The 10,247-nt window shown below is 57.0% G+C and overlaps 4 protein-coding genes across 4 annotated transcripts; 1 reads left to right on the top strand and 3 right to left on the bottom strand.

Annotated features, from left to right (window-relative positions):
* Nucleotides 1-832: 832 nt before the first annotated feature.
* B0T26DRAFT_653314 (ribosomal subunit 39S-domain-containing protein) lies at nucleotides 833-2,210 on the bottom strand (the record flags this gene model as incomplete). Its single annotated transcript, XM_060438447.1, has 3 exons — nucleotides 833-1,156; nucleotides 1,239-1,871; nucleotides 1,953-2,210. The coding sequence occupies 3 exons, from the start codon at nucleotides 2,208-2,210 to the stop codon at nucleotides 833-835; spliced, it is 1,215 nt and encodes a 404-aa protein (XP_060292578.1).
* A 256-nt stretch (nucleotides 2,211-2,466) lies between these two features.
* B0T26DRAFT_859932 (cytochrome oxidase c assembly-domain-containing protein) lies at nucleotides 2,467-4,257 on the top strand. The gene is made up of 2 exons (XM_060447733.1): nucleotides 2,467-3,138; nucleotides 3,205-4,257. Exons 1-2 carry the CDS (start codon nucleotides 2,778-2,780, stop codon nucleotides 3,897-3,899), a joined length of 1,056 nt encoding a protein of 351 aa, XP_060292577.1. The 5' UTR covers nucleotides 2,467-2,777; the 3' UTR covers nucleotides 3,900-4,257.
* Nucleotides 4,258-4,815: 558 nt separating this feature from the next.
* B0T26DRAFT_400163 (uncharacterized protein) lies at nucleotides 4,816-6,455 on the bottom strand. Its single transcript, XM_060434811.1, has 2 exons — nucleotides 6,252-6,455; nucleotides 4,816-6,094 (listed from the first exon to the last, which is right to left on the bottom strand). Exons 1-2 carry the CDS (start codon nucleotides 6,357-6,359, stop codon nucleotides 5,012-5,014), a joined length of 1,191 nt encoding a protein of 396 aa, XP_060292576.1. The 5' UTR covers nucleotides 6,360-6,455; the 3' UTR covers nucleotides 4,816-5,011.
* An 18-nt stretch (nucleotides 6,456-6,473) lies between these two features.
* On the bottom strand, nucleotides 6,474-7,682 carry B0T26DRAFT_721016 (uncharacterized protein). Its single transcript, XM_060442515.1, has one exon. It carries the CDS (start codon nucleotides 7,444-7,446, stop codon nucleotides 7,063-7,065), a length of 384 nt encoding a protein of 127 aa, XP_060292575.1. The 5' UTR covers nucleotides 7,447-7,682; the 3' UTR covers nucleotides 6,474-7,062.
* Nucleotides 7,683-10,247: the final 2,565 nt, after the last annotated feature.

The following is a 10,247-nucleotide window of genomic DNA, read 5'->3' as shown; positions in this document are numbered from 1 at the left end:
TTCCATATATTAGTTCTTTTATATATATATATACCAGGCGTTCTTGTCCTGCTTCGGATGAAAGAGCCCGAGACGAGCTGGGCGTGTGGCAGTAATAAATGACCCTCTTTCATGGAACTTATGGTGAGCTATGTACCGGACAGCTGCGTGGGCGAGTCTGTGAGTGAGTGAGATTCGAGTCAGTCTGCTTTCTATGTGTTTGTGGTATGCGCAGAAGCTATAGTGGCACGGCTTGGAGCTGCCTTGAGTTCTTGCCTTTCCACTGCATGCTTTATTGTATGTCGGTCATTGCCTTACCTTGGCAGGTACTAAATACCTTCCTGTGTCTTGTACTACGTAATGTGGGTCCAACGTCCAAGTCGCGCAGAAACAAGCCGAGTAACGCTGTTGTTTGCCCACCAAAAAGCACGCAAACATGTTCTCCATTACATGGCAAGCAAACTCGAGGTGGTGTGGTGGATCAGAAATGCCTACCTAGCAAACAAGCTTCTTCCAGGCTCTAGTAGGTGCCTACCTTAGGTAGCTTTCAGGCTGCAAGGCTTGGCCGCCTCTGCTTGACATGGATGGCCCGTGCGTCTTGTCCGCCCCCTTACCGGTAATAGGAGGGATTGCATATTAGATATGGGGTGTGCATAGTATGGCCTTGGTCGTTTATATACGGGTCATCAGGAAGACAAGTCAAATCATCTCTCCCCTCGGGTTCCTCGCCTCTCGCTTAAGCATTATACATGATATACAGCTTTGCAACGCTGGTCGCAGCGTATCTAGGAGATGATATACACGCGAACATCGCCGAGGGAGGTAGATGCCTGGCAATGCGAACACCAACTTCTTAATTGCCCGTAACCCACTTCTTTTCGACCGCCGCTCCGTAACCTTCGGTGCCAACGACAGGCAGACCGCGCTCTTGGAGCTCCTTCTGGATAAGCTTCCAGCGGCCCACCATCTTCTCCTTGTCCACAGGCGTCACTCTCCGCGGGTATATCTTCACGTTGGGAAGCGTCGGCAGAAGACTCTTTGTAGTGATCAGCTCGGCCAGCTTCAAGGCCTTGGGTGGCTTCACGAGCACCGAGAGTAGCCCGCCCATGTGCCTGACTCCTACCAGCTTGGCATCTGGGATGACGTGCCCGGTAAGCCGCTGGATCCGCTTGACCAACTGTTGTGGCACGCCTATCAGCAAATCGCAAAGAGGCGGAAAGAAGCAGACCAGCCTCAAGCTGGAAAACGAGAGCACTTACATAAAACCTGAGGGCCGGGTCTTCGATAGAGGCCGCCTTCCAATTGCGGTCCCACGACTCTAGCAGCTCCTTTGCTTCTTCGGGCGTCATTTCTGGGCCGACAGGCTTGGGGAGAACTTCGCCCTCGGCCACCGGCAGCCGGTGGCTCAGGGCTTTCAGGGTCTTGTATACGTCGTGCTGCGCCATGGTCGGAGAACCATCCTCTGCGACCAGGATCTCTTTGCTCGAAATCCTGACAAGCTCAGCCATCCGAAACTCGGCGGGGGTTGGGTCCACCCGTCTATAGTTTTTGATCTTGGACTCGAACTTGTCCTTCAGAGCGATAGCCTCGACCAAGGCCTTCCTGGCGAGCACCTGGAGCAAGGCCGCGTCCATCACCTTCTCCTGCAGCCCGAACCCAACGTAATTCTTGGAAGGTCCCCAATGTGCCGGGTTGTCCCACCAGCCTTCCAGACCGCCAACCTCTTCGAGGCCGAGACCCGACTCGGCCGGCACGTACTCGGCATCCGGAATATCGGCCGGCCGTGGCACAGTGCGTTGTTTGCGGGGGATCGTGAGATCAGTCTTGGGCAGGCGGGCCCGGAGGCGCCTACGGGATTGGCTCGCCGAGAGTTGGATGTTTTGTGTGTCTACCTCGGTAGAGAGGACGCCGACATCCACCTCTGCCACCGCGGTCTGGGCTTCTGCCGCTGCGGTCTGGGCTTCTACCAGCACGTCTGAGGCACCGTCGACAGCCTTTTCGGGGGTAGAGGCAGGCGGGGGAGGTGCAGACGACAGGCATCGCCGTTGGCTCTGGAACCGGTTGGCCCAGACCTGGTGCCGTTGCCGTGGGACGCTGTGTGGCTGCGTCGCCGAAGTCAGGGCGATTTCGCATTTGAACAAACTCGCTGCAGGTGTCCGGAGACAAGCTGTTGACGACATAGGCAGAGCTGCCACGGTAGCTGAGCTTCCCAGCCTCGGTAAACGACGCATGCTGGTGGTTTGGGCAGCGTCAATAAGCAGCCGTTAGTAGGAGAGTTGTGGTGGGTGCCAATGTTCCCAGACGAGTCTCGGGTCTCGCGAAATTGGGACGACGATTTGTCGCGCCAGTAGCCACAGCCAAAATTTCCAGTCTCGGCAGCCACATCGAGCTGCCAGGGTCTCAGCTCAAGTGGGGCACACCAGACCGCCCAGCGCCACAGCGCACGGCACACCTACCGTTGTCTGGGAACTGTGGCTGGAGCTTCCCCTGCTGCATTCCCAAAATCTTTCCTTTGCTTGGCGCAGTCGGATGATCTGAAGTTGACGACTGTGGAGCCAGAAAAAAGTGTCGGGTTAAGAGCTCCAGGAGCAGCACACAAGCAGACTGGCTCTTGTATTCTCTCGCCATCCCTCCATTCGCCATCTGAACGACCCAATCCAGGGTGCTTCCTGCCACCCAATTTCCCAATTGGCACTGTACCCGACGAACAAGGCGAGCAAGTGGAAACCAAGCAACACGGCCTTCAGTCAGACTGCACGGGCGCCTCAACTCTCAACCCCCTGCCCGCGTTTTCCGCGATGCCGACAACCTCCGCTCCACGCAGCGTCTCGGACGCGACGCGCTTCACCCCAACGACGCCCCATGCGAGCTCCAAAGCGGCCGCGCCGCGGTTTACTTCTGTCGGCGGGAGCAGCAAGGCCCCGGGAGGGGCCGCTCCCGCTGGCGGTGCCGGTGGTGGCGGCGGCGGTGGTGGCGGTCGGCGAATTGGAGGAGGGCCGTTCACCGAGACACCAGACCAAAAAGTCGCGCGGTTACGAGCTGCGCACCGGAGAGCCAAGGCGGCCGAGATCTCAAAGTTTGACAAGATCGTCGACGGCGGCCGGCGTTTCTTCGATTCGGCACACAAGGTGACGGTCATTGGCCTGATTGGCTTCACGGGTATGTCCCCTCCCCCCTATCTAAACTATTTTCTAAAATAAACGTCTTACACTGACGCCCCAATAGCAATTGCCAGTCTCCTCACTGTCTACACGGCCGCCGACATGATGATGTACAACAAGAAGCGAAAGACCGAGTTTATCGAGGCGCAGAAGAAGCTCGAAGCCGACAGTCTCGAGGCCGCCCGCCTGGCCTACATGACGGGCAAAGCCACCGAGGAGCAGATTTCCCTCGTGGAAGAGGTGCTGGAGCGGGAGCGCGAGGCGGGCCAGACGTCTGGGCCGCTCCTCTTCTCCAAGCTTCCCAGCCTGCTGGGATCGCCGCAGCCCACTGGCGAGCGGAGTCCTGCCGCTGCCGCCGCCGACACCACAGCAGGCAAGCCGCAGCGGGTAACGGAGGCAGCGACATGGCCCAAGGGCGCAGATTCGCAACAACAGCAGCAACCTAGCAGCACCAAGAAGTCATCAGGGATATGGGGCTGGATGTCGTCGACGCTCAAGAAGGAGGAGGAAGGCGACGACGCCGGGACCGCCCAGCGGAGGCTCGGCTGGGAGAGCCTCAGCGAGGAGGACGACGGCGCGGGCGTCCGGGACAGCGACCTTGTCCGTGCCGTAGAGGACAAGGCGCTTGCAGCCCTCGAAAAGGAGAAGGCAAACCAGAGGAAGGGCGGGCCGCTGGACCGGGTCGGCCTGGAGACCGAGGCCAAGCCCGCCGCCACCGCTGCCGGGACAGAGCCGAAACGGAAAGGGTGGCTGTGGTGAGTGAGGCGCGGCCATAAAACACGGGGCTGCCGCCTGGAAGACGCGGCAACTCCCGATTTTTTGTGTTCAAAAAAAGGATTCCGCTGCTATTCAACCACGCTGCCGCCGGTATGGCCATTTCTTTACTGGCTTTCCGGGGAGTCAAACTCCTTTGCAGAGAAGCGGCCTTGCCACGCCAGACTATGGCCATCAGTGGGTAAAATTAAGAGATTTGGGCGCGAGAGCTGTACTATATAGTATATGTAGGTTAGGCAGACAAGGACGCGCGCATGAACCAGCGTAGAGGTCGTGTAGTGTACATAGACTTTTTATTTTATTCGTGTCTTTAATGCAACCGTCTTTCTTTTTCTTCACCGGGAGATTTCATTTAATATTGGGATGATTTTTGTATACTAAAAGTAGGAGTAGGTATATTTTTCGTCTCTTCGTAAGGAATCAGACCACAAAAGGAAGGCCTCGATTCATTTTGCCCAAGATCCAGACCCACGGTCGCTCGCTCTCAATGATATTGCTAACAAAAAAAAACCTCAAGGAGGTTTGTTTGTACGCTCAAGACTGTATGTGTGTATGTGCGTATGTGCGTGTGTGCGTGTGTGATATGATGGGAAAAATTACAGCACTGCTTTCTTTATACAGCTCTCACGGAGTCACTCCACGCTTCCTCCCTTTAACTCTATTTACCAGTCCCTGCAAAAAAAAAAACACGGCTTGTAACCGCTAAGGCCGTGTCTCTCTGTGTCCTCTTTCCCTAGCTGTATGTGGGAATCGGTAGGAGACCGAGTAGCAGTAGTATACTACCTACAAGATAGCCATAGGCACTAAAAAAAAGCCGTCAATAAGCAACGCTGCTGTTGTCGTCGGTAGCTACACCGTTGGCGACATGGGATAACGGAAGGCTGATGGGGTGAGGGATATTTCTCCCCCTCAAATATAGAGCCAATTCCGTCCAATCAGGTTGGCCGCATGATGTTCCCGCAGTATGAAGTAGGCCAGGCGATAGCTGGAGCCGCCGCCGTGTCCGGTTTCTGCTCCTGCTTCTGCTTCGGCTTCGGCTTCTGAATGCGCTGCAGCGGAGTCTCGATGGTGCTATGGCGCCAGTTCTGGTCGTCTCTCTAAGATATGATAATGTGGTTGAAGTGGCCAGGCACCTTTTGTCGGCATTTCTCGCAGTCCGACCGGTATCCTATGCTGAACGAGCGCTTCATGCCGGGCTGGAGCGCCGTCCACGAGTTCAGAGTGTGTCTCGACCTCGTGTGCCCCTTCCTTCCGGGAGATGGCGTCGCCGCCGACGACTCGACGTCCATTGCACTGCCGTTCTCCGTCGGCGTGCCCTCGCGCGAAGACGGGCTTGTCGTGTCTGGCCCGAGCTCGCCGGCGTGTGGCTGGAATCTCGAGTTTAGGGAGAGTTGCTGGTGGTGCGCGATGTGCTTTTGGTGCGCGGCGTGGTCCGGGTGGCCGTGGCACATGTGCTGCGACGACGAGTCGAGCACCATCCTAGGGCTCTCTAAGCTGTCCTCACCGCCGCTCTCGCTAATGGGCGACGGCAGCCGGCGGTTCTGCGCCATGCCCCAGTCCGCCATGACCTGCGCGGTCCCCGCCGAGCCGTCAAACGAGCGAGGCACGCTCTCGTGACCTATCATCCCGCCTGACCTGTGGTGCAGCGCGTCCGCCAGGGCGGCGTTGTTGTGGCTGAACGCAAGCGCATTTGGATCCTGTTCCTCGGGCGTCATCGCTAGAGGCTCGCCCCGTAGAGCGCTCCCGGCGGCGCCACCCCGGTTGTTCCCGCGCACCTGTGCGCCGAAGCTGCAGTGGATCGGCGTTGGCATTCGGCCCGTCACGCTGGTCGTGGCCGGGTCCGGGTGAAACAGGCCTGGGGCCAAGTGCTGCCGGCCCTGGTCCCCTGCCGGGCCGCCGTTAATAGGGATGGTATCAGACGCCTCTGTCATGTCCATATCATCGTCGGCCGCCTCTGAAATCACATCGTTCGCGCTGTAGTGGTTGATCTCTGGCTCGTCGGCCCACGTGTCCTGGGCCATTGACGCCTCATCTGAATCCGAATTGCCCGGTGTGATGGTGTGTGACGAAATGGGCGCAGCAAAGGCAAAGGACGGGATCGAAGGGGGGAAGGTGGGATGCTCGGCCCATCGCTTGGATGTTGGAGATGTCCTGAGGGGTAGTGAGGTTTGGAGGCGTTTCTGCATCATCAAGTCAGCATCGTTCCACTGCAGTTCTCAACCTGCGCCATATTGCCAGCCAAAACGCCCCAGTGAACTGTCACAGGCCTGGAAATATTGGGATAGAGTTGTAAAGGAGATGGGGACCATAAATTAGGAGCGGGAAACTACTGCTTACACTTCTATGCTCAGTAAAGCCGAGCGAGCCTCCTGTGGCCACATCTGCGTACTCGTCGTCGCGAAGCCTCTTACGATGGGCCTCGGGCCATTCGTGTTCGCTCATCATTGTGGCGAGTTTCCCAGACGGCCAGATCAGAGTACGCTGTACCGCGTACTCGGTGGTCCAATTCGGATGATACGGTCGCGCTTGCGGAAACCAGTGGGGGGGGGGGGGGGGGGGGGGGGGGTCAAAGGGCTTAAATATCGCGGGTCGATTCCCTGGGGTTGATAAGGTAGTGGTGGATGTCGCAGCTGAACCAAGGAATGGTTCAGTCGATGGACTGATAAATGCCAGCTTGGAATGTTGGCCGGCTACTTCGAGCCTGCAGTAGAAGGAGGGGGTGGTAGTAAAGTATTGTTGTTAGTGGTTTGCTCCTCCTCCTTGCTTGTGATTCTTTGTGCCCTTTTGGGATCTCTGGGTTCGTGCTGAAGCGAGCAGGGGGAGCCTTCGCTAGCTAACGACGAATCGAGGAGGCGCAGGGGCGGCCGACGGAGGCTGAAGGGCTGGATGAGGATGGGAGTCGGGGGTTGGTCCGACGGAGGTAGAGGTAGAGGTAGCTCTCACCGGCTCTTTGCCGTCCGCGAGCTAACCTAAACTAAAGGAATGGAAGCTGCCCTCCCCTCCTGCTCCTGGGGTCGGGTCGGGTCTTTGATCTGTGAACTCCACCAGCCCCGGCTTTGGACTATTGTTCCAGAAGATGCACGGCCTGGAAGCTGTCGCAAGACACTGAACGATCCAAAAAGCAACGCAGCAGGGCTCTCCGACAGGTCTAGATCAGCACAATGCAGCATTCGATTCGAGCGCCAACATATATGCACAGACGGCACTCGAGGGCAAAGGCACTGTTGAATGAGGTGCACCGAGATGCACGAGTTGCTAAGTGGAGCAATTGAGGAATTAATTGGAAGGACTGGACCGGACTGGGCTGGACTCGAACAACGGCTGCAAGCCAGAGCGACAAACCACACACGGGCGGGCAGGCACCCGCGGCGAGGGGGCGGCAGCCCGAGTTGGGGAACCGGTTTCCCCTCAATCCGTGAAAGAAGTGTTGCGCTGGGCGAAAAGTGGCCGCGATTAGCAGGGAGGAGGAACCTACGTCAGACGCAGCAAGGGTTCCCGTCCAAGTGGAGGGTGGGTATAAGAGAAAAACCATCCGCTATAAGTTAAAGAATTTAATCATCCGTATGGGATGGGCACTTCATCTCAGTCCTGCCACCGACAGACTGGGCCGACCTAAAACCTGGATGGCAGGCAATATCCGTATTGGAAGAGGGAAAAGGGTTGTTTAATCCGTGACATGACCCAACCCCCAAAACAAGTGTCGCAAAAGACAGAATTCTCCGAACGAGAGAGGGAGAAGAAACATTGACGATGCAACGCACAAACCACTGCACCTACCTCAGGTATTCCCGTCGTGTAGGCGGGCAGTTTCCAATTGCTCACTCCGTAGAACCTGCACCAGCACCAGCCTACCGACCCCGAAGGCTGCGGCCGAGGGTGCACGCGGTCAGCCCTGCTGCCCTGCCCTGCCAGAGCTGACAGGCATTCGCAGGGTGCGCACGACCCCCCAGGAGCGCAGATCCTCCTGAGCGGAGAGTGTGGATCAGATTCAGGGCAACCCGAGTCGGTGGTGACCGTGACCCGTCGAGCGCGGCTGGTTTCAGGATTGCTTCAAGACACGTCGAGGGCGACCAGAAACCTCACAGTCGCGTGCACCCGCCCTACTACCGCCAGGTTAATTGTTCGCGCCCACACTCTGATCGGCCGCAACTGGCACGCCCGCTCGTCGAAGGGATGCCGACCTGAGCTACCCAGGCCGGCGGCTGCTGAAGGCCCGCTTCTACTTCTCGGCCTCGACCCCTCGCAACATTCGCTCGCTCGTCCCTCACTGGATTGTCAACAATCTACACAGCAACCCCTTTCTTTCTCTGGGGAGATTGACAAAGGTGCCGATTGCTCTAGGCTGGGCTCACGCTCAAGCTCTGATTGCCAATGGTTCATGCCATTTCGATCGCCGAGGGCTCGTAGATGAGCACGACACCGTCACCCCGGGTCGAAAAGAGGGGAAAGTGTGGCTCGAACTTACTCAGAGCGGGAGACCGGCCGGGTTCGTTTCATGGTTGACTCATCCAGTTTGACACACCGAGTAAGTTTCGACACCCGTGGGAATTCTAGCCTCCGAGGGAGAAGAAGGAATACCTGTAGGTACCGCTGCACTGGCGGGTTTCGTCATGACTGTTTTGTTTTGTTTCCGGATCCTCCTGGAGCCTTTGAGAGGCCATGAGGAAACGCCCGACCACTGCCTTGCCTTGGGTACGGAGATATCCATGCCGGATTCATCGGCATTCGGCTTTATTTACTTTACTTCGAGTGAATCGTCCTACCAAGCCCACCAAGTCGCCGCCGTTGACCTGCGGCCACCTGGCCATCACTCCATCACTTCCGCCACACAAGGTTTTAACCGCAGCCTGTGCCCCCGCGAGAGATCGGTTGATGAAGGATCGTCTGCACGCGCCCGCGACATCCAAACATGAGATGCACGGTAGCACGAGATTTCGCAAATCTCGGTCAATTTGTCAGGGGCTCTTCTATCGATGCTCACAACATATGCGAGTGCTCCAACTCACACCGCATAACCATGTGCACACACCAAACTTCACCTCAGAGAAATGCCAGACTTACGCACGTACGCCATAGCGATGAGGAAGCACATGTCTAAAATTAGAAAAACCGGGTAAGCCGATCTCTCCACAAGCCAGTGAGAAGGGCGTCTGGTGGAGGGCATCTCGACATGTTGCATACATGAGTAACAAGCAGCGGATGTCTCCGCCCGCTCCGTGTGGGAATTCGCGGCGGTCCGCCTTATGAACTGCATCAGCCTACGGACGGAACGGGATTTAATCCCGTGCCTAGTATCAACATGACATACGCGCAAGCAGCAACTGTCTCACGACCTGGGAGTCACATGGCGACCAAAAAAAGACCACCGTGCGGACCGCGAAGGCCGGGCCCTGTCTCTTTCGGGTTCGGAGCCTCGTTCTCGGGCTTGAGCGAGCCTGCCTGGCAAATAAGAGGCCAGCAGCTCCTGCTCGTGCCATTGCGCCCCCATCTGATGGTCATGGTAGGGTTAAAAGTTGCGATGATATGCGAGGCTCAGTCAGTCATGAAGGTCATGGTAAGTAAGATGGTCAGGTCAGCAATCTCTGACCAAGAACACCGTGTCATCGCCAGTTCATGCCCTCGAGGCATCAGCGAGGCGGCGAGCGATGCAAAGAGGTGGACTTGTAACCAAAAGGCGGTGATAGATAGAAAGGCGGTGAGTTGGGCGAGAAACCGCGACAGAAAAAAATCTGTGCCCCTCCCCCTCCCCCTTCCCCTCACATTGGATTGCCTTGGTTGTTGCCCAAATTTCACACATTGCCCCTCCCCCACCATTGACGGTGGTCTTTAACCTCAGCCCACAGCAGGGGTCCAGCCGCATGGGGTGTCACTGGTAATTGGACATGATAATTTGCTGCGTCCGTCTTTCGGACGGACACATGCAGGAAATGGAGCAGCTAAGTGGTTGATCGAATGATAGTCTCCGTCACTCGAGCATGCCTCGGTGTACTTGGGTTGCCCTCAAAAGGACTCGGCTGCTGCTGGGGACTCTGCCAGCTCGACTGGCTCTGGTCGACGGCACACACCCACCACCGAAAATTACATTTTCTTTATCCGCCCTTTGGGTTTCTTTTTTGGTCCGCTCAGCGAACAAACCACGCCCGCCCTGGTTCACTAGGTAGGTAAACAACCTAGCTCTGCCTCGTTTGGAACTGTTTGCCCATCTTGCGTTTCTCCCACGCGTCCCGCCTGCCCCACACGAATTGAGTTGTTCTGTTCGGGAAGTGTGTCCATAAATTCCATAATTTATGTGTGCTCTTTTTTCGGCCGTGGGTCGCACGCAGTATTTCTTTG

The sequence above is a fragment of the Lasiosphaeria miniovina genome, assembly GCF_030549165.1.
Source record: "Lasiosphaeria miniovina strain SMH2392-1A chromosome Unknown B0T26scaffold_6, whole genome shotgun sequence".
Lineage (NCBI taxonomy): Eukaryota > Fungi > Ascomycota > Sordariomycetes > Sordariales > Lasiosphaeriaceae > Lasiosphaeria > Lasiosphaeria miniovina.
This window is presented reverse-complemented; position numbering and strand designations above follow the sequence as displayed.

Coding starts and splice junctions, on each gene's coding strand:
- B0T26DRAFT_721016 (XM_060442515.1), bottom strand. CDS start 7,446: ATGGTTTTTCTCTTATACCCACCCTCCACTTGGACGGGAACCCTTGCT.
- B0T26DRAFT_859932 (XM_060447733.1), top strand. CDS start 2,778: ATGCCGACAACCTCCGCTCCACGCAGCGTCTCGGACGCGACGCGCTTC. Junction 3,139..3,204: donor TGGCCTGATTGGCTTCACGG/GTATGTCCCCTC, acceptor ACGCCCCAATAG/CAATTGCCAGTCTCCTCACT.
- B0T26DRAFT_400163 (XM_060434811.1), bottom strand. CDS start 6,359: ATGATGAGCGAACACGAATGGCCCGAGGCCCATCGTAAGAGGCTTCGC. Junction 6,095..6,251: donor GCTTTACTGAGCATAGAAGT/GTAAGCAGTAGT, acceptor TTGATGATGCAG/AAACGCCTCCAAACCTCACT.